General features: G+C 49.2%; 1 protein-coding gene across 1 annotated transcript; it reads left to right on the plus strand.

The window, feature by feature from the left end:
- The first annotated feature begins 540 nt into the window (after window positions 1-540).
- Window positions 541-12,814, plus strand: Batf3 (basic leucine zipper ATF-like transcription factor 3). The gene is made up of 3 exons (XM_075989481.1): window positions 541-717; window positions 2,946-3,050; window positions 11,757-12,814. The coding sequence occupies exons 1-3, from the start codon at window positions 649-651 to the stop codon at window positions 11,934-11,936; spliced, it is 354 nt and encodes a 117-aa protein (XP_075845596.1). The 5' UTR covers window positions 541-648; the 3' UTR covers window positions 11,937-12,814.
- The last annotated feature ends 9,799 nt before the right edge of the window (window positions 12,815-22,613 follow it).

A 22,613-nucleotide genomic window follows, 5' to 3' on the forward strand; every position in this document is an offset into this window, starting at 1 on the left:
CTTTCATTGGTTTTGGCTCACGACCTCCTCTTCCCCCTCCCCACCCCCCATGAGAATTCACCTTCCGAGTCACCCCGCCCCCTCCCTCCTAGTGGACAGGACGAGGCAGCGAGGCTGCGGTAGAGAAGGCCTAGGGCGCCGGTTGCCCGGGTATTGCGGAGGGAGTGAGAGCCGTCCAGGTGCCGCGTCGCCCGGAAGAAAGTCCCCCATCGCCGGTGACCCGCGCTGGGACAGGGAAGCCACTCACTCGTGCTTCTCACCCGAACTGCCCGAGAGCGGCCGGAGGACTCCGGGGGCTGTGCCTCGCCAGCACCCCGTCCCCACCCACCCGGCGTCCGCTCCCTTGGGTGGGCTTAGGAGCTGCCACGTGATTTCCAAGAAGCGCGGGGGCCCCCAGCGGAAAACAGCAACTTGGGTGGGATCCTGGACCCCGAGGTGCGGCGAGGGGGCGGGGAGAGGAGGAAACGGGGGCGGGGTAGGAGCAGGGGGCGGAGACGGGACAGGACGGGACGCGCCGGGTGGGGAGGCGGGCGCGGCGGATCCCGGAGAGCGGGAAGCGGCGGGGCGGGGCGGCAGGTGCGGGGATGCGGGCGAAGCGCGGGTAGCAGAGCCCCGCGTTCAGGGCGCCCCGTGTGGTGAGCGCGCGGCATGTCGCAAGGGCCCCCGGCGGGCAGCGTCCTGCAGAGGAGTGTGGCAGTTCCTGGGAACCAGCCGCAGGTAGTGGACACGGGGGCCGGGTACGGGGAGGGGAGTGGAGGGTGAGGGTATCCCTTGACGTGCGTCCCCGCCGTGCGCCCCGGGAGCCTGGGAAGACTGAAGTCCCTCCCGACTCGCCGGCGCCAGACACGTGGGTCCGTGCTGCCAGGGGCCACTGCATTCCTGCCCGCTGCCCTCGCTGGAGGGAGGGGGCCAGAGCTCCGATACTAGGAATTCAGCCCAAAGGGGCGGTTCGTCCCTGTATCCAACCCACCCGCTAAGGTTCGCATGGGGAACGAGGGACCGTGGGACCGGTCAGCCTGCGGGTGTGAGGTTGTGCCTCTAGTGGGCAGACTCCACCCCCAGCACGGGTGGAAACTCCTCGATCTCATTTGGTCAGCCCCCTCCGTTGTCCCCAGCTCTCACAGCTACACCACAAGAAGTTGAGACAGCTATTGGGACATTTCTTAGCCAGCTAGTTGCGTTAGCAACAGTTGGTCTTATGTTTCCTAGTCCCCCACCTCCCAATTCTATGCTTCACACTTAGTGTCCCAGGGTGACCCTGAAGTCTGAGCCACCTAGGTGGAGTCGCCTTGTACCATTTGCTTCGCCTCTCCGAGCCTCAGTTTCCCTATCTATAAGTTGAACCCTATAGCATCAACTCCTGAGGGTGTTTGTACAGATTAGGTGAGCCAAGGAGGATTTGTGTCTCCATTCAAGATTTCTGCTGAGTGGGCAGGTGTGGTCACCTGGCAGAGGTGATATGTCCAGTTTGCAATGACAGATCCTGAGGACAGAAGGCAGGCTGTCCCCTGCCCCGAGACCTGTTGGCTTTGGAGAATAACAAGGTATTATTTCCTGTCAAGCATGAGTGAGGTCAGTGTATCTCAGGCCAGCCTCACCCGCCACAGTTGTCCCCGGGGCCTAGCAGGGTTCTGAGTATGTGGTAGATTCCTAGTTAATACATTGGAAGAATGGGTGAGTTGGGTTTATGGTAGATCTGCAAGGGCTCAGAGCTGAAGCTCTGTCGTTTATGCAGCCTGTCCCCCTTGATGTATCAAGTCTCTTTGGATTGCTGGATGCAGAGATGCAGGCCTATGATCTCAGAGCTAGAGAGGCACAGGGAAGATGGGGTGTTAAGGGCCAATCTGGGCTATATGAAATTCTGTTTAAAAAAGAAAAAGAAAAGAAGAGACTACTTCTAGAAGACAAAATTCAAGACCCTTCCGTGTTCTGAACAGTATCTCCATGCGGCCACTCCCCTTGTGTGTATGCTCTCTTCTTACCCGTGCCGGGGATTACACCCTGGGCTTCACACAGGTTGGACGTGAGCCCTATCACCGAGTTCCCTTCCCCTCTAGACACCTTTTGGACCCAGTCTTGAAGGATATTTTTTCTCTCCCCTGATGGTTCCAAGGCAGTTCTGGAAGGCAAACCCTTTCCACTGAATAAGCTCTCGCTGTGGTAGGTGCATTTTTCTGCCTGCACCATTTCATGCCACCTCATGAAGAATTTTTGGATATTTGGTAAAAACTTTCAAGATACATCACAAATTTGCATTTGGAATAACCCTGACCTCTGAAAGAAAATGTCAGCTATTGTTCAAGGCAGCATATCGTCCTTGGTGGTCCAGATACTCTGAGCCCTGGTAGGGTTGAGTGGTCGCAGTTAGCATGGTTCTGCTCTGCACAGTTTCAAAAGGACTTGCCGGTGTATGGCAGTATAAACGCTGTGCAGAATGTTCCAGAGAGCAGGTACCCCGGTCTTTCCCACTCTCAGATGAGCAGTGCCTCTACAGCTCTTCCAGGCAAACGCCCTGTGGGGTAGAGGTTTGCGAACGTTGGTTTGGAGACCAGCAGACCTGAGTTCCACTTCCCGCTCACTGCCATGCTGGCCATGATACCTGGAGAACTTCCCTAACCTGAGTTTCTTATTCCTCATCTCTTCGGGTTTGTTTTTTTTTTTTTTTTTTTTTGGTCCTGGGTATAGAACACAGGGCCTCACATATCCTGCACGAATCCTGCACGAACGTGGTGGTACCTTTTTTAAAATGACAGTCTCATTGTACTTGTCTTGGGATGGGGGCTGAGCCTGACATACAGCAAAGCCCCAGCACTGCCAGCACTGAGTGGGTGGCCCCTTGACGAGGGGCCGCAGGGGTACTGTCCACAGCAGCAGGTGAAAAGGCAGAGCCCAGGGAGCAAAGCCGAGCGGACTGAGCATGTCTCTTTGCTACGTGTCCTCCCCAGAGCCCCGAGGACGATGACAGGAAGGTTCGAAGGAGAGAGAAAAACCGGGTTGCTGCTCAGAGAAGCCGGAAGAAGCAGACCCAGAAAGCTGACAAGCTCCATGAGGTGAGGCTGTGATCAGGGCAGGTCCACAGGGACAGCCATCCTATGCCCTGGGGAGGGTGCCAGGGATGGCATCACGGTATCCGTCACGGGTTCTGCACATCTGATTATGCTAGGTCTTTCCAGCCCACTGTCTTGCTTCTTTATTCCCGGGCCTCCTCCTTTCAATCCCAGGCTCTGGGTGTTTCCCACACTCCTTTTTCTCTAACTATAGAACCAAACAGAAGCCGAGTATGGTGGCACGCGCCTATACTTGGCACTGAGGGAGGGGGTAGAGGCAGGAGGATACCCAGTTTGAACTACAGAAACACTGTGACAATAACAATAGTTAAAGTGCTGGGGAAGCAGTTCCATGGAGCGCTGGCCTATTCTGCACAAGGATGCCCTGGGTCTGAGTCTCCACATCACATAAGTCAGGCATGGTGGTGCATGCCTGTAATCTCAGCACTCAGGTGTAGAGGCAGAGAGCCACAAGTTCAAGGTCAGCCTTTGCTTTATAGTGATTTTGACAAAAGAAAAAGAAGAGAAAGAAAGAAAGAAAAAGGAAGGAAGGAAGGAAGGAAGGAAGGAAGGAAGGAAGAAAGGAAAAATTATTGGGGGCAGTGATGATACAGGCCTTACAGGCCTTTAATCCCAGTACTTTGGAGGCAGAGACAAGTAGATTTCTATGAGTCTGAGGCCACTTGGCTCTACATAGTGAGTTCTAGCCATCAGAGCTTTATAATGAAACCCTGTCTTGAAAAAGAAAAAAAAAATAAAAGAAGCAGGTGAGGTGACACTTGCTTGGATCAGGAGTTCAAGGCCATTTTTTGTTTTTTAGCTACATAGCAAATTTGAGGCCAACCTAGGCTACATGGGACCCTTTCCCAATCAAAAATAAAAATTGAAAAGCTAAACAAAATGGCTCTTGGTGCTTTTAATTTTCAGATTCTTGCTTCAGCCTGTGTGTATGGTTTGAATGAAAATAGCCCCTATAAGCTCGTACATTAGAGTGCCCAGTAGTTGGAACTATTTGGGAAGGATTAGGAGGTTAGGGGGTGTGGCCTCGTTGGAGGAGCTGTGTCCCTGGCTCTTTCCCATCTAGCTCTCCCCTGCTGCCTGTTACCTGTGGATCAGATATAAACTCTCAGCTACTGCTCCACATGCCTGCCTGTCTGGTGCCAAGCTTTTCTACCTCTGGTTTTTGGTTTTATTTGTTTGGTAAAGTTTTTTTTTTGAGACAGTCTCACTATGTAGCCCAGCCTTTAGAGACTCAGTCCTGCCGCAGCCTGCTGACTGTTGTGATTGCAGCTTGTGCATCTTCCTCCTCCCCTCCTTTCTTCTTCTCCTTTTCCTCCTCCTCCTCCTCCTTCCTTTCTCTCTCTCTCTCTCTCTCTCTCTCTCTCTCTCTCTCTCTCTCTCTTTTTGGTTTTTCAAGACAGAATTTCTCTGAATAGCCCTGGCTCTCCTGAAACTTGCTCTGTTGACCAGGCTGGCCTTGAACTCACAGAGATCCACCTGCCTCTGCCTCCAAGTGCTGGGATTAAAGGCGTGCGCCACCACCGCCCAACTCTATTTCTTAAATGTTAGTGTTGACTAAGGTTGATACTCCACTGCTTTCTCACCTTGCAGGGGATGTTTCTCTACAAACTGGTCCCACCATCGCTCAGCCAGGGCTTCACTTTTACTTAGGCGTCCCCCGGGCTCTGCTGCAAGCTCCTCACATGCGCTTCCGAGGCAGAATGTGGTCTCTTCACCCTGAGACTTTCTCTTCTCACTACCTCCACACGGTAGCTAGTGGAACTTAACCACCTTCCTTATCTCTCACATCAGGAGCCTCTATCTGAGTCTGTTTTCTCTATTACTGAATACCACAGATTAGGTCATCGATAAAGAGAGACTATTGGCCCAGCGTTCTGGAGGCTCAAAGTCTCAAAGCACAGTGCCACGTCTACTTGGTGTCTGCACGGCACCTAGTGAGGGTTTTGTGCTCAGCACCTAGTGAGGGCTTTGTGCTATGTAGTCATATGGTGGAGGCAGAAAGCCAGACAACAAACTTGCTTCCATACACAACCACTTCGTTTGTAGCTCAACTGTCCACTAGTGACTTAATCTATTCGTCAGAGCAGAACATTCGTGACTGATCTCCCCAAGGTTCTCCCTCCCAGCATTGCTGTTTGGGGACCAAGTTTTCAGGGCAGCCAGAGCACTGCCATTTGTCCTCATGATTCTGCTTTCCTGACCCGCGTGTGTGAACCTACACAATCGCATGCCAGGACTGGCGTTCCTACTCTTTGCTGTGCGCCATTGGCGTGAGAGTTAAGATGTGGTCTAGCTCTCTCCTGCGGGGAGGCACTGCCCTGCTCTCAAAGCTGGCCAAGGCTTTGATGGCTCAGGAATTCAGTCCTTAGAGAGGAGAGAATATCTGAAAACTCCCTCACCACAACCAAACATGCTTAGAATGCACGCATCCCAGGAAGCTGAGACTCACTGACAGAAACCACAGCCTGGCATAACTTCAAAGTGTCAGAGTCTTTGCCGGATGCAAGAAGACTGGGGCCTAGAAGCCAGGATCTCCCGATGGGCTTCCCCATCTTCATGGGATCTTAAACCTTCCACAGAAGCATGGCAATACCCTTCGCCTCCTTCTTCCCCCTTGTTTCTAAGGTCGTGAATCTTAGGTTCTCGGGTCCTAAGGCTTTGTGTTGCCAAGTCAGGTGTATTGCCATCTCTAAGTTCAGAGTGTTCGTGTGTACAGACATGACCAAGTGTCTTAGACAAGGTTTTTCATGCAACAAAGCACAGTTAATCCAAAACACTAAGTACTTCCTTGGGCGCAGCCCTGCTGTGCAGTCACAGGGAGAAGAGACCTCGTGTGTGTCCTTGGGAAGCATGGGCTTTGTTTCCTGTGATGAATTTCAGCAAATTCATGACCCTCTAGTGCTGACAGTGGAGCTGTCCAAAATGCGTTCCACCATGCTACCGTGGAGATGTTGACAGAGCTGCATTCCCGCTGCAGGCTCTGGAGGGGATTCATGTCCCTGCTTTTGTCAACTCCTAGGGAGTTCCTAGTTTGTTCCTTGGTTTGTGCTCTTCCATCTTCAAAGCAATGCTGTCCCACTGTGGCATCTGCTCCTCTCCCTCCTGACTTAGGACTCCCCCAATTCCACTGGGCCCACTTGGATGATCTCCCTCCCATTTCATGCTCCGGACTCTCATCCGCAAAGTCCCTTTGGTTAAATAAGGTTCCTGTTCACAAGTCTCAGATAGTAGGATAGAAGCATCTTTAGGGGCCAGTGTCTTTCCTGCCACAGAAGGTGACAGATGACCGATAGCCTTATGAGTGCCAAGAAAGGGCATGAAAAGGGCACATTCGTTCTCTCCCAGTGTCTCGTAGCTGACTGTGATAACCAAGCAGACCAGGAACTTAGGAGAACTGCCTTTCCACATGCCTTGCCCCTTGGAAAGCCAGGGGTAGCGTGCCCTTGCACAGGGCCCTGAGATGTCCTTCTGCCCAACATCTGCGTGGCCTGGCAGCTGTGCCCTTCCAGAAGAGGGCCAATTGGTCTGAAGCCAGTCTCCTCAGGAGAGAATTAGTCACTCCCTGCCTCCTGGGGACTGACACACAGCTGAGGAAACCACCTGTGCGCCTCACCTCTGCAGGGCCAGCGTTGTGGAGAAACATTGTCAAGTCGGTCAGAGCAATGGCTGCGTTGTCTGCATGTGACCATGAACCAAAGCCGTCAGCTGTGGTCCCAAAGACACCCCGTGGGGAGTCCCTTCATGGTCACCTCCCAGCCTCCTTCCGTAGGATGCCATAGCTACGGGGAATCTGTGTTTTATGTTGAGTAGGGCACTGATTGACGAACTGCATCCTGGAGGTGAGGCGCGGATGGGAAGTGGGGTAAATGGTATTGTCGCTGAGACCCAGTGACTGGAATGCAGGACACTTGCCACACGGCTGTAGATTATGGTGGAAAGCCCAGGGGACCTGTGGGGCTCCCAGGTCACACCTAGGTTGAGGAAAGGACACCATGTGTGGAAACTTCACACCTGGTGAGAGGCCAGCTGGTAGCTGAGACTACCCGATATTGTGTGGGGAGTGAGCCATGAATTAGGCACTTCCTTATCTTCTCCTCTCCCAGTCCTGAAGCACAGAGCCCTGAAGGGCACAGTAGCTGTGAGCTTCTCTTCTATGAATGCCACGACAGGGGGTGTTGGGGTGTTTGGAGCAAGACTGTTCACAACGGCCACTTCTCTCTTCTGTGCTCCTCACTCAACCCAGTTGTCCTGAGCCCAATACCTGGGCCTCCCACTTTTGTGAGTTTCTCGGCTCCTTCCCTCGCTTTCTGGAGACACCTAGGAATTTCCCCCAAGGCCATGGTTGCTGATAGTTGTGACCCTCGGTGTTTGGCGTTCACACCTCTTCTGGGGCCTGGATCTGCACCTCTCTCTGGACAGTTAGGCTGAGTCAGCATTCCCTGCTGGAAACCAAGATGAAGCCACAGAGAGGCTGTGCCACACTGAACGTTGACTTAGAAGTGGGCCGGATTTGACCGGGCACCCAAAGACGTCAGACTGAGAAAGAATTTTGAGTCAGACGAGGGTGGGAACAGTGCCAGCCTCGGGAGCCTTAAATGTCAACCTGACAGATTGCTTGGGCAATGTGATGGGGTGAGTGTTGCCATGGGGTTGCCAACTGTTGCGTGTTCAGAGAGAATTCTGGTGACAGCGCACACAGGTTTAGAAACTGAATCTGCACAGCTCTTGCTGATAGCCCTGCTTTTCAGGCGGGAACGCTCTTCAGGACTTAGGACAGACAAACTGTAGAGTCCTGTGAACTCAATTCTGGTAACTACTGTGGGGAACTCTGGGCCCATACTGCCAAAAGAAGGCAAAGTTGGTGATTTGAGTTGGGGTTGACCTTGACACCGGGGATGGGATCTCCGGGCCCGCTCAGAGCTTAGCTGTCTCGCTTGTGAAATGGGTTCTCTATGTGGCCATGTTCTCCTGGTGCCTCTGCTTACTTCTGTCCGTCATGGCATCCCCATTTGTGTCCCCTGCCTTAAATGACCCTGACCCTAGAGATCCCAGACTTCCCAACCTCAACCTCGGCACTATTGGCATTGAGCCTCCTTGCTCTATGTGTTCGGTGGGGGTTGGGCTGGGCCCTGAAGGATGTCGAACAGGATCCCTGGCTCTGTCCACTGGATACAAGATCACTTACAACTCGTCAGCAATACATCCGCAGATGGCTGGCTGAAGACCACAGCTTTATTATATGTTATTGTGTGCATTTGAGTGCGTATGTGCCAGTGCATGTGTGTGTAGGTCAGAGGGAACCTGGAGGTCAGAGAGCACCTGCAGGAGCCAGTTCTCTCCTGCCTTGCACCTGTTACCCACCAGGTTTTTCTGAGACAGGGTCTTGTGTAACCCAGACTGGCATCAGACTCAGTAAGTAGCCGAGGTTAACCTTGAACTTCTGATCCTCCTGCTTCTACCTCTAGTGTTAGGATTACAGGACTGTGCTATCAAGTCCACATTATATGTTGTGTGTTTGATGCTGGGGACCGAACCCAGGGCTTCGTGCACGATAGGAGCGTTCTACCAACTGAGCCGCATCCCAGCTCAAGCAACCTGAGTTTTGAGGCATTCCTGGCATCTGTAGTCAGTCCACCCATGATTTTGAGGGCTTTGCTTTGAGAGTGTGACTTAGATCATTGGGGGAGGGGCTGTGGGTAGCACAGTGTCCTGCACAGTGCCCTCTGATGCTCCTAGCCAAGGAGCCTCAAACTCCCCAGGCAGTAAACTGACTTTGAACTATTTGAACTAGAAAGCTTTTCACAGAGGGTATCTGGTTCTGAACCGGTGACTTCTCGATCTGCAGTCAAACGCTCCACACTGAGCTGTAGTCCCACGCTCCTCCCTGAGAGATGGTTACGTTCTTTGCTTCTTTCTCCCACTTTAGGGTTCTCTGACCTCCTCCGCCCCTCCCAGGACCTCTTATTTATTAGTCCCGCCTGGATGTTTTTAGTCCCGCCTGGATGTTTTTAGTACTTCTCTTTTTATTTTTGCCTCCTATTCCACCAGATCAGTAAAAGTCCCTCAGCTGACTTAAGAATAAAACTTAAATCCCAGGAAAGAAAGTCCCTGCGGGTAACAGGAAGGGACCAGCGGCAAGGCTTGGGGCGCAGAGGAGGATGGGGGTGGAACACAGATATGAGCAAGGTACCTGGCGCACATCGTGATGAAATCCATCGTTTTTCACAATGCATATATGTGGAAAGAGACTAGAGAGGAGGTACTGAGGTACTGAGACCACACACACACACACATCCAGAGGTGGCAGTTCCCTGTGCCTGAGTCCCTCTGGCAACTTTTGGAACAGTGGTCTGGGGAAGTGGTGACACCTTAGAGTGGAGTCAGGCTTAGGCTCCCTTCTGAGTCTAGAGACACAGCTCAGAAGCTCCGGGCATCTCTCTGCAGACTCAGGAACTATAGAAAGGTGGTTTAGAGTATGGAACCCAGTGTTAACTGAGAATCCACCGAAATGGCTCACTGGAACTAACTATTCGGTTCTGCTGTCTGCCTCATGCAGAGGTGCAGGGCACAGGATGTAGATGCCAGGAATCCAGCTGGTTAGAGGTTAGAGGTCACAGGAACTAGAGGTGGCCACAAGGAGGGTCATCACATTGGTGAAGCCATACTGGACCAGGACAGCCTACAGGAAGGAGGATGCAGAGGTTGCTACCCTGGAGAGATTTCCTGGAGAGGCCTTAATATAAGTGAGATCCGTTAGTGTACTTCTGAATGGAACTCAGAATGAGAAATGAATGTGAGACCTATATGTGCTGTGATCAGGGAAGCCCTCCTGGAGGTGGTGAGCTCGTGCGAGGCTCAGAGAGAAAACGAAAGCAGTGTGGTTGAGGGGAGCCGCACAGGCAAACCAAGGATGCTCGTGTGTCTTAGGGGCTCTAACTTCTTAACTGATGTTTACTAAAGATGATTAGTAATTGAGAAGATATGGTGGGAAATGAGGTGGGGTCCTCAGCACAGTAGGTATCCCGAATGCTTGTGTCACAGTCTAACCAAACAAACTGAGCTAAGCAGGAATGGGAATAATGGCTCAGCAATATCTAAAGACATCTCAGCCCAGAGAGGGCCACTGATGGTGATGGATAGAGCGCCATGGGCTGAGTCCCATAGACTTTATCAATGGCCTGGATTAAGAGACGAGTGCTACCCAAATTCCTGGATGGCACAGGTTGTGACCACATGTGTCCATGAGATGACACCATGGAGACTCAGGATGAACGGAGTGGGACTCAGTGGTCGGGGAAGCCCTGTCCTCAGTCCATCAGTCACTCACGAGGCGACAGCGGCTCCTGCACGTGGATCTCTGCTTTCTGCAGACTCAGGGTCGTATCCGGGGGCTGAGGTCCAGCATAAGGAAGGCGATCCTTACGTCAGCCCCCTGCATGCTCCCTTGCGTGTTCACTGCGTTCTGAGTCTGGTAACTTGGAGCGTATGCTGGGGATGGTGGTCAGGAGGGCAGAGGGGCTGGGAGTCCCACACAAGGAACTCAGACAAGTTGAGAGAACAATTTAGGTTCAGAGAACACCTAAGGGGAGGGACGAGTCTGTCGCTTATCATTTCAAGAACTGAGGTTGCGAGGTTGGATTCATTCTGTGTGGCCCCGTTAGGCAGCTCAATGGGCGGATGTGGAGGAGTTTTCAGTCACTACAAAGAGGACAGAGTATCGCAGAAATGACAGGGACTGTCCCTTGAAGGGGAGGTGCCCAGCCCAAGATGGATGTGTGAACTAGCCCGGCACGGTTTGGGGGAGATGATAAGGAGCTCTTTGATCCCCTCCAGTTCTGAACCTCTACACCCTGATGCAGTAGGAAACAGCAGGAGAGTGTTGTAAGGGACAGCATGCGTCCATGCACTTCGTACAGCCGAAGACATGCGTCCATGCATTTATTAGTGCAGCCAAAGACATGCGTCCATGCATTTATTAGTGCAGCCAAAGGCCTGCGTCCATGCATTTATTAGTGCAGCCAAAGGCCTGCGTCCATGCATTTATTAGTGCAGCCAAAGGCCTGCGTCCATGCATTTATTAGTGCAGCCAAAGGCCTGAGTCCATGCGTTTATTAGTGCAGCCAATGGCATGCTGTTCCAGGTACTGTTATGGGTAGTAAGGTGGCCAAGAACCCACCAGACACCTTCAAAAAGCAGGTAGTGTTGGGGATGAGGACTGATGGAAATGGGTAGAGGGGACCACTTTGGGGTGATGGAGATGCTCTGTATATTAACACAGGGGTATAGATACTTCTGTCACTGCTCCTTGAATTGCAGGTACTTAATATAGTAAATTATATTCCAGTAGTGTTGGTTCAAAAGTGAAAGCCGTACTACTGGGACCATTTCATTCTTGTGGAGAGACAGAGATCTGAAGCCAGTAAACACGAGGGTGACTTAACATCACGGTACACATCTGAAACCCTAGTAACCTGAGAGGTGGGAAGGAAGATGACAGGCTTGCAGGAGCCTGAGACACACAACAAGCACCAGGCTAGCCCGGGATGCAGAGTGAGACCCTGTCTCAGAATAAAAGGGAAGAGTCTCTGTAGCCCATGCTGGCCTTGACTTCTCGACCCTCCCGCCTCTCCCTCCCAAGTGCTGGGACCGCTGTCTTGCACCTCCACACCGGTCTCTATCTGCCCACAGGAGTACGAGTGCTTGGAGCAGGAGAACGCTGTCCTGCGCAGGGAGATTTCGAAGCTGAAGGAGGAGCTGCGACACCTGAGCGAGGCGCTGAAGGAGCATGAGAAGATGTGCCCGCTGCTGTGCCCTATGAACTTTGTGCAGGTTCGGCCAGACCCTGTGGCCAGCTGTCTGCCACGATGACACCCCAGCTCACTCCTCTTTTGTCCAGCTCAGAACCTGGGTTTGCACACCCAAGAGTTTCCCTCCGCACACGCGTCCAGGGGGTACCTGTGCCTGTGCCCCTCCTAGGAAGGAGCTCTGGGGCCAGCCTGGGCTCAGCAGGCATGTGGAGGGAGCCTGTCTTTAAGCTCTAGAGCGGTGGACCCAGAAGGCGGCCCGCAGGAATCACTCCTCACCCACTTTGGCAGCTAGCCGGTCCTGTTCTTAGGCAGGCTCTTTCGTCTAGGATTTGGATAATAAAGATAGTTACCGTGTTTCCTTTGTCCAACTCCTTGGGCTGGAGAGCACATAGAATTCCTTCTCTGGGAACGTCACACTGTGCAGGCAGGTCCCTCTGCTGTTCGTTCCCCTGACAGCCACATACATGACAGATGGGAAAGTACCTTGGCTATGGCAGAGCATAAGACTGGGATTTCCTTTGCCACCGAGGCTTCCAATAAGTCTTTGACCCAGTTTGGTCCCAGTGGGCGAGCTGGCTGTGACTCACGCTTGTCTCACTTATTATCCGGCCTTCTTTCTGGTCCACCTTATCTTACTTCAGCTGTAGAATTCTATTTTTGTTTTCACTTATTTTTTTGAAGCAAGATCTTACTCTATCCCAGGCTGGCTTGGAACTCACAGAAATCCCCCTGCTGTAGGTTTTTAAGCTCCGGAATTACACCACACTGGTGGTATGTTTTTTTAATTTTCTTCTTTTCAAAAAAAAAATTATTTTTATTCTATGTATGTGCCTGAGTGGATGTCTGCTCACATCCAGAAACTAACACTGCAATGTTAATAGCAGGAGTCCCCAGAGGTCAGAAGAAGCTGTTGGATGCCCTGGAACTGGAGTTATAGGCAGTTGTGAGCCACCATGTGAGTTCTGGGGACCAAAAGTAGCCAGTGCTTTTTACTTCTGAGCCATCTCTCCAGCCCTGAGAATTTTCTGTTCCTGGTTGGGGCTCCCAACTGCTCAGCTTGGGCATTCTGTAAGTCAGAACAGGGTCAGTAGACAGACTGCCCACCCCCGAAGTGCTTACTCTTTCTGCAGAAATGCCAGAACAAGCCAAGGAAAGCCGTGAGAAAAAGGCCCTGGGAGAGCTGTCTCTGCATCCTCACCTTTTCCTTGGACCTTAAATGTTGTCTTTTTGTTTGTTTTTTGAGACAGCATTTCTCTGTGTAGCCTTGGCTCTCCTGTGTAGACCAGGCTGACCTCGAACTTACAGAGATCCACCTGCTTCTGCCTCCCAGTGCTGAGATTGAAGTCCTGCACCACCACTGCCCGGCTAGGTGGAACCATCTTATAAAGGGAACAGGAAGTGGGGCCAGAAAGGAAAGGACTTTGGTGTAGATGCTAAAGAAGAAAAACGAAAGAAGAAAAAAGGGAAGAGAGGCAATGCGGGCAAGGTCACGCAACCAGGGAAGGACTTGCCGTGCGAGCCCGAGGACCTGTGTTCCACCCTCAGCATCTGTGTAAGTGGGAAAGCCAGCTGCCTGAGGAGCACACCTGTGACCTCAGCTGAGGAGAGACAGCTGGGTCCCTGGACCTCAGAGCACACCTGTGACCTCAGCTGAGGAGAGACAGCTGGGTCCCTGGACCTCAGTGGCTCAATCCGTGAGTCCGGGGTTTGGTGGAAAACACTGTCTGAGGGGCAGGGAAGAAAGGGAAAGAAGAAACAATGGGGGCGAGGTCGTGACCTTTGCCCTCTACATGCATGAAAGCGCATGTGCTGGCACACATGAAAACGCACACATGTACCACATGCACACTAAAAAACAAAAAATACAGGGAGAGAAAGAAAAAACAAGAGGAAAGAGACTAGATTGTGACCTTCCTAGGCAAAGGACTTGAGATTGGCCACTCCTGAGATCCTCCCTGTCCTGGACGGCAGCCCCCAGTGGCCAATGACAGGCAAAGGCTAAAATGGCGTGATTCCTTTATGAGCCTAAGAAGACTAGTATTAGAAGACGGGGTTTATGTCTGCTGGGAGAACCACGAAATTGTGGGTTTTTGCTTGTTTGTTTTTATTGAGCTATATATATTTTTCTGCTCCCTTCCCTTTTTTTTCCCCTTCCCATCTAACCTCTCCTATGGTCCCCATGCTCCCAATTTACTCAGGAGATCTTGTCTTTATCTACTTCCCATGTAGATTAGATCCATGTAAGTCTCTCTTAGGGTTCTCTTTGTTATCTAGATTCTCTGGGATTGTGAATTGTAGGCTGGTTTTCTTTGCTTTATGTCTAAAAGACACTTATGAGTGAGTACATATTATATTTATCTTTCTGGGTCTGGGTTACCTCATTTAGAATGTTTTTTACTAGATCCATCCATTTGCCTGCAAATTCAAGATGTCATTATTTTTTGTGCTGTGTAGTACTCCATTGTGTAAATGTACCACATTTTTCTTATCCATTCCTTGGTTGAGGGGCATTTAGGTTGTTTTTAGGTTCTGGTTATTACAAATAATGCTGCTATGAACATAGTTGAGCGCATGTCCTTGTGGTATGATTGAGCATCCTTTGGATATATACCCAAAAGTGGTATTGCTGGGTCTTGAGGTAGGTTGTTTCCTGATTTTCTGAGAAATTGCCACACTGATATCCAAAGGGGCTGCATCAGTTTGCACTCCCCCCAGCAATGGAGGAGTGTTCCCTTTTCCCCACATCCTCTCCAGCATAAGTTATCATCAGTGTTTTTGATCTTGGCCATTCTTACAGGTGTAAGATGGAATCTCAGAGTTGTTTTGATTTGCATTTCTCTGATGGCTAAGAATGCTGAGCATTTCTTTAAGTGTCTTTCAGCCATTTGAGATTTGTCTGTTGAGAGTTCTGTGTTTAGGTCTGTGCCCTATTTTTTAAGTTGGATTATTTGTTCTTTTGATGACCACTTTCTTGAGTTCTTTGTATATTTTGGAGATTAGCTCTCTGTCCAATGTGGGTGGTGAAATCTTTTCCCACAGAATGGTGTGTTTGAAAGTACAAGAGATGTCTACCCTTCACTTTACAAATGAGGGTCTCGGGCCCAAGAAGAGGAAAGAGTGCTCCCTGTTGGGTGCCTAGAGTTAGGCCAAGGTCCCTGCCCAGCAGCTCCTATTACAGGATTCTGAGTATGACATGTTCTTCTGACAGCAGAATGCTGACAGGGGCTGTGGTTGAGGATAGCCCATCTGTGAGGGGTTGAGGATAGCCCAACTGTGAGGGGCAGTCTACACATTCTGCTGCTTGTTTCCTAAGGCTCCCAGATCCACCCACCGAGTTCCAATGTGTAAACTGCTCTGTCTACTATGGTATTCAAATAGCCTCTGAACTCTTGAGACTTCCTCCCCAGCTGCAGAGTATTCATTGAGGTTGAGCGTGAGTTTGAGGAGGCCCAGATGGCCTCTGCCTGTTCCCTAAGCAGTGCTGTGGTAGGCAGGGAACCCAGTCAAGGATAGCCCAGGGTGCGGGGGGATTGAATCCTCTCTGAGAAAGCAGGAGAGGACAGACATCCTGAAAACCAAACCCTTGCCAAGCTACCTCCACTCTGGAGAAGTGAAAGTCCTGTTTGGTGTCAGAAGCGATCCTGTGTCTAGGGGAGATGAGGGCCAGCACTAGTGTTTGAAGATGGGACTTGCCCTACTGTCTTCACCGCTGTTGTAACAGGGGCCTCACGAGGGTCTCCTGGGCTTGGGGGAAGGGCAGTTACTAAGCAAGGTCCCCAAAGCATAGAAAGTGTCAGAGAGGGAGGAAACTGGTCCCTCACACCCACACAGCCACACAACTTCCTGTCCAAAATCCTGCTACATTTTGCACCAGCTTAGCTGTGAGCAGCTCGGGGTTGCTGAATTAGGACCCAGTTTTGACCTGGAGCCTTGTTAAGAAAATGACTCTCTTGGATGGGAAAGTGAAAGATTTGAAACCCCCTTCGCTTTCCCAATGGCGGGGGGGGGGGGAGGGTGTCTTTCTCCACATCCCAGGGTGTTGTTTACTGACAGGAGACTATAGGCTTTGTCCCAGATAGAGCTCAGAGACAAGGGGAGCCCCAATACCCACTAATGTGCCTGCTTTCCCCTACACTCAGGAGGTCCTGGTGGGGTCAGCTGTGCCTCACTAGAAGGCATTTAAGGTGGGGGGGGGGAAGAGGGGAAAGGGCAGAGGGAGGGAGATGGTGGCGATTCAAGAGTTTTGGACCTGGGAGGCCCCCTTAGGGCAAAGCTTTCTTGGAAACCCTCAGAAACGCAGCACAACTTGAAAAGTGTGCAGTCAAGTCTCAGGACTGCCCAACCGGAAACCTCACCATGACGCTGTCAGTTTGACAGGGTCTAGCATCATCTGGGGGACAAACCAAACCTCTGTCCTTGCCAGGGAGGGGCTTTCTAGATTAAGTTAACTGAGGTGGGAGGGCCCATGTTAAATGTGTCAGCAAGATCCCATGGGCCAAGATCCTGGCTGAAGAGAAAGGAGAAAGAAGGCTGAGCACCAGCGTTCATCTAGGCTTCCTGACGCAGATGTGACTAGCTACCCACCTTCTGCTGTGTCCCCTCCCCGACATGATGGGCCGGAGCCTTTCTAATTTACATTTATTTGTTTGTGGAAGGAGGGGCACATACATGCTACTCTGCACAAGTGGAGGTCTCCCCTTCTACTATGTGGGTGCCAGGGATTGAAGTCAGGTCATTGGACTTGGTCGTAGACACCTTTGCCCATTAAATCATCTGCCAGGTCCCTTGTCCCTTCTTAACCAGAGCCAAAAGCAACCCTTCTTTCTTGAGCTGCTTCTTGCCAGGTATTTGGTCACAGCTATTAGAAAATAGATTAAAATTGCCCCCTCACCCCCGGTCTGTTGGGACAAGGGAGATGAGTGTGGCTTCCTGCCTCCCTGTTGTCCTCACCACTGTCATTAGAGTGACCCTTCCCAGAAGTCTGTCTGTAGCCAGCGAGTGGGACTTCCCTGACGGGCTCTTATCCCCAGTCCCGGCTGCCCTCAGCACATACCTGTCCCTTGAGATCGCTCACCTGCACTTTTGGGTGTTCTAGCATGACATTTTCGAGTCCAGCATTCTTAAGAAGACCAGAAATGTCACCACAGATCAGACCGAGGACTACTGGCTCAGAATTCTGACCACAGCCCTGCGGGAAAGCGTGAGGGAGAGTCCAGTGTTTGCATCCTGAAAGGCCAAAGATGTCCTCGGGATGTCCCTGACTCCCTTAACAACCAGCTGCTAGTCTGCCTGTTAGGCAAGACTTCTGGACCAGGTCTGTGCCCAGTGCTCTGCTCTGTGCCCAGCCCTCTGGGTTCTTAGGCAGTGAGGTCTTCTGAGAATCTCCAGATCTCATGGAGCTTACTCCAAATCCTTCCTCTAGACCAGCAGCAGGGCCCCAAAGCCCCTTCCAGAATGTCCCGAACTCACAAACACATGGCAGGCTCAATTTCCCAGGTGGCACCTCTTGAAGTTGAGAGAGAAAGCAGTTTGAGATGTGTCAGTGGTAACTTAAAGGACAGATGCAGAACTGGGTGTAGAGGTACACACTTGTGACCCCAGCAGAACCTGGAAACAACCTAAGTGTCTCTCTCCTGAAGAATGGATAAGGAAAATGTGGTACATTTGCACAATGGAGGCACAGCAGAAAAAAATGACATCTTGAGATTTACAGGCAAATGGATGGATGGATCTAGAAACATCATATTGAGTGAGGTAACCCAGACCCAGAAAGACAATTATCACATGTACTCACTCATAACTCTCTTTTAGACATAAAGCAAAGAAAACCAGCCCACAATTCAGAATCCCAGAGAACCTAGACAACAATGAGGACCCTAAGACGGACATACATGGATCTAATGTACATGGGAAGTAGAAAGAGACAATTTTTCCTGAGTAAATTGGGAGCAGGGGGACCATGAGAGAGGGTTGAAGGGGAGGGTTGAAGGGAGGGGAGCAGAGAAAAATGTATAGCTCAATAAAATCAATTAAAAAAGAACGAAAAAAAAGAACCTGGCTACAAAGTGAGAACTATCTGAAAATTAAAAGAATGGGAGGTAAGCTCATTTAGCAGATTGCTTGTGTAACACGCACATAGCAATGGGGCCAATCCCCCGTATCACAAACCAGGTGTGGTAGTATTTGTAATCCTCGCACTAGGAGGTAAAGGTAGGATGATCAGACATTTACAGTTAGTTCAAAGTTATCCTCAGCTACGTAGATTGAGGCCAGCCTGGGGTACAGGAGGCTCAGTCTCAGACAAAAACACACAATATCTAAAACAAACGAGAAAGTAAGTGTGCCCTAGAGCAGTGGTTCTCACCTTCTTATGCTGCGACCTTCAAATACAGCGCCTTGTGCATGGTGACCCTCGATCGTAAAGTTAGCCTGTTGCAGCCAGGGCTTTTGACTTTAAGAAAGGCTGTGTGATACCAAGGATGAGCGCAGCAGCAGGGAGACAGTGGAAGCCGAGATGCGGCCGTCAGACACAGCACACATCTCTTCTGTGCTGTGCAAGTGCTGTAAATAGTCATGGTGATTTTATTCCGTTTTTATTTGTTTTACAGCGATGACTGTTTGAGCCCTTATTGTTTTCTTAAGCCTCTTGGTGGTAGGCTTTTTCTTTTGGGCCACCAACCAGCGCCCAAATCATGACACAGAGAGTTATTATTAGTTATAAATGCTCAACCTTAGCTTAGGCTTGTTTCTTGCCAGTCCTGATAACTTAACCTGTTTCTTTCTCTTCAGCTACATTTTGCCCCAGAGCTTTTTGCTTTTATTTCTGGATATCTTACTTTCACTGTTTCTCTTGTCTGACAGGTGGCTGTCTGGCTTGCTGGCCCTGGGCATGTCCCTCTCTTCCTCATTCTCTACTCCTTTTCTCTCTGTTCTGTGAGATTTCTCCTCCAACTTATTCTCTCTGCCTGCCAGCCCCACTTACCCTTTTTCTGTTCTCTGTCTAGCTACTGGCCATTCAGCTTTTTATTAGACCAATCAAGTGCCTTAAGTAGGCAAGGTGAGACAGCAAACATCTTTTCATTTGTTTATACTGCAGACTATTTAACTGTGAAAGGTGTGTGACATTTGTTTATACTGCAGACTATTTAACTGTGTAAAGGTGTGTCACATTTGTTTATGCTGCAGACTATTTAACTGTGGAAAGGTGTGTGACAAGTGTAACACATCCTTACATCATTAAACAAATGCAGTATAAACAAATGTCACACACCTTTACACAGTCTGCAGCATAAACAAATGTCACACACCTTTACACAGTTAAAGTCTGCAGCATAAACAAATGTCACACACCTTTACACAGTCTGCAGCATAAACAAATGTCACACACCTTTACACAGTCTGCAGCATAAACAAATGTCACACACCTTTACACAGTCTGCAGCATAAACAAATGTCACACACCTTTACATAGTTAAATAGTCTGCAGCGTAAACAAATGTCACACACCTTTACATAGTTAAATAGTCTGCAGTGTAAACAAATGTCACACACCTTTATACAGTCTGCAGCATAAACAAATGTCACACACCTTTACACAGTTAAAGTCTGCAGCATAAACAAATGTCACACACCTTTACACAGTCTGCAGCATAAACAAATGTCACACACTGTTGCGGGAGGTCCTCCCACTCCTCCAGCCTATCGTCGCTGAGATACCAGCCCCTTGGGGCGTGGTCTCTCTCCCTTTAAAAAAGCAGCCACTTCCCTCTCCTCTCTCTCTTCACTTCCTGCTCCGCCGGTGACTTGACTTCCTTCCTGGTTACGCAGAGGGCTGAAAGTGATCTGTAAGTTTTTCCCCTTTAAATAAATATCACCCTATTAATCATAATCCCAAATTGGCATTGTTTGTGACTTACGCCTTCATTTGGCGCCCAACGTTTGGTTTTAGAACCTCTCTCGGCTCGCAGCCGCGAGTTCGGCTTGGCGGCCGGAAGTTCGGCTTGGCGGCCGCAAGTTCGGCTTGGCGGGCGCTTGTTCGGCTTGGCGGGAGCCCTTGCTTCCTCAGCTGCTGCCTGTGGATTTAAACTCCACAGGCCCGCGTAGTCTCTGCCCGCGTGATTTGCTCTTTTCTGAGTCGTTTTCAAATCTCCCTTGCAAGCACAGCTCTTAAGTGGCGCAAACCAGAGCACGCGGTTGCTGAAAGCTGCAACCCCTCAGGGTGACTCTGTCACGTGGAGGCATAAGTAGCTTCCAGATTGCTCTTCTCTACCCCTGGATTCTAGGTTTCTGGTTCCATCTCTGGAATTGATTTAATTACATTTACTTTGTTGAGCAACTTACATTTTCCAGTTTTTAACAAATACTAGGCGGACTCTGAAACAGGACCGTGTTTTCGTCGAGATTTGGCAACAGCGCCACCTGCTGGATAATAGGTAATATGGCAGTTCTCGTTTCCAACGCGAATTTTACTGTTCTGGTTACCAATACAATGGGTTATATCATGCAAGGTTTATATGACTATGGGGATAACTTAATTTACTGGTTACTAGGTTTCAGTATTTTTTTGCATATTCTATCATTTAGGAAGATCATGGCACTCCTAAGAACCATACAATCTTTACTAGAAACTCATGCAGGTCAGGAGATTAAGGATTCAAAAGAGACAATAATAAAAAGACTTGAAATGATTGAAGAAATGATTGGAGCTGGTGAACAGAGTAATAAGGAACACAGTCTGCAGCATAAACAAATGTCACACACCTTTACATAGTTAAATAGTCTGCAGTGTAAACAAATGTCACACACCTTTACACAGTTAAAGTCTGCAGCATAAACAAATGTCACACACCTTTACACAGTTAAAGTCTGCAGCATAAACAAATGTCACACACCTTTACACAGTTAAAGTCTGCAGCATAAACAAATGTCACACACCTTTACACAGTTAAAGTCTGCAGCATAAACAAATGTCACACACCTTTACACAGTTAAATACTCTGCAGTATAAACAAATGTCACACACCTTTACACAGTTAAATACTCTGCAGTATAAACAAATGTCACACACCTTTACACAGTTAAATACTCTGCAGTATAAACAAATGTCACACACCTTTACACAGTTAAATACTCTGCAGCATAAACAAATGTCACACCTTTACACAGTTAAATACTCTGCAGTATAAACAAATGTCACACACCTTTACACAGTTAAATACTCTGCAGTATAAACAAATGTCACACACCTTTACACAGTTAAAGTCTGCAGTATAAACAAATGTCACACATCTTTACAGAGTTAGTCTGCAGTATAAACAAATGTCACACACCTTTACACAGTTAGTCTGCAGTATAAACAAATGTCACACACCTTTACACAGTTAAATAGTCTGTAGCATAAACAAATGTCACACACCTTTACACAGTTAAAGTCTGCAGCATAAACAAATGTCACACACCTTTACACAGTTAAATAGTCTGTAGCGTAAACAAATGTAACACACCTTTACACAGTTAAATAGTCTGCAGTATAAACAAATGTCACACACCTTTACACAGTTAAAGTCTGCAGCGTAAACAAATGTAACACACCTTTACACAGTTAAAGTCTGCAGCATAAACAAATGTCACACACCTTTACACAGTTAAATAGTCTGCAGTATAAACAAATGTCACACACCTTTACACAGTTAAAGTCTGCAGTATAAACAAATGTCACACACCTTTACATAGTTAAATAGTCTGCAGTGTAAACAAATGTCACACACCTTTACACAGTTAGTCTGCAGCATAAACAAATGTCACACACCTTTACACAGTTAAAGTCTGCAGCATAAACAAATGTCACACACCTTTACATAGTTAAATACTCTGCAGTATAAACAAATGTCACACACCTTTACACAGTTAAAGTCTGTAGCATAAACAAATGTCACACATCTTTACAGAGTTAAAGTAATTTTCACAACACTTCTTGATATATCACCTGTGTATGGAAGAAAATTGATGCACAAATCAGGGGTCCTGGCCAGGGACAAACATTAGCATGTGAAGGGCTGACCTGTGCCCTAGAATCTAGGGAGGACATCTGAGAAAACAGAAGCAGCATTGCCTAGAGGACACCCCTCAGGCAACAGCACTCTCTCAGTGTCTGTGACCCAGGTGAGAATGGTCAGTTGTAGCAGATTTATGGACCAAGAAAAGTCCTTCTTGCCTGCTGCATCCTGCCCTCCGTCCTGCCCTCCTCGCTGCTCTCCAGAGCCGGCTCTCCCCATTTGTACTGTCACCTCCATGTGGCGAATCTGTGGACATGCCCTGTAGTTCTGCCAAGCTGCTTCTCTCTGAAGACTCTTTTTGAACTGGCTACCATTTCCTAACTCCCTCACTGCGTAAGGGCTTCTAATCAATACAAATTCATGTCAGAATGAAAAGCCAGGATTTGTTTGCCCTTTAAGTATTAGTTAATTGATGCACTGCATGTGAGCGGTGTATGGCATCAAATAAAAATAAATCTTTTTTCGTACATAATTTGTTTTTATCTTATGTTTTTATGTCCACTGGTGTTTTGCCTGCATGTATATCTGTGTGAGGGTGTCAGGCCCCTGGAACTGGAGTTACAGACAGGTGTGAACTACCATGTGGGTCCTGGGAATTAAACCCTTAGCCACTGAGTCCTCTCTCCAGCCCCTAAATAAATCCTTTTTAATTAAAGAAGAAAATAATATTGCTTTTAAAAAAG

The sequence above is a fragment of the Microtus pennsylvanicus genome, chromosome 10 (genome assembly GCF_037038515.1).
Source record: "Microtus pennsylvanicus isolate mMicPen1 chromosome 10, mMicPen1.hap1, whole genome shotgun sequence".
Classification (NCBI taxonomy): Eukaryota; Metazoa; Chordata; class Mammalia; order Rodentia; family Cricetidae; genus Microtus; species Microtus pennsylvanicus.

What these genes read in the sequence shown, in the direction of transcription:
- Batf3 (XM_075989481.1), top strand. Translation starts at nt 649, where the DNA reads ATGTCGCAAGGGCCCCCGGCGGGCAGCGTCCTGCAGAGGAGTGTGGCA. An exon ending in TTCCTGGGAACCAGCCGCAG is followed by an intron (nt 718 to 2,945) that starts GTAGTGGACACG and finishes TGTCCTCCCCAG; the next exon opens with AGCCCCGAGGACGATGACAG. An exon ending in AAGCTGACAAGCTCCATGAG is followed by an intron (nt 3,051 to 11,756) that starts GTGAGGCTGTGA and finishes ATCTGCCCACAG; the next exon opens with GAGTACGAGTGCTTGGAGCA.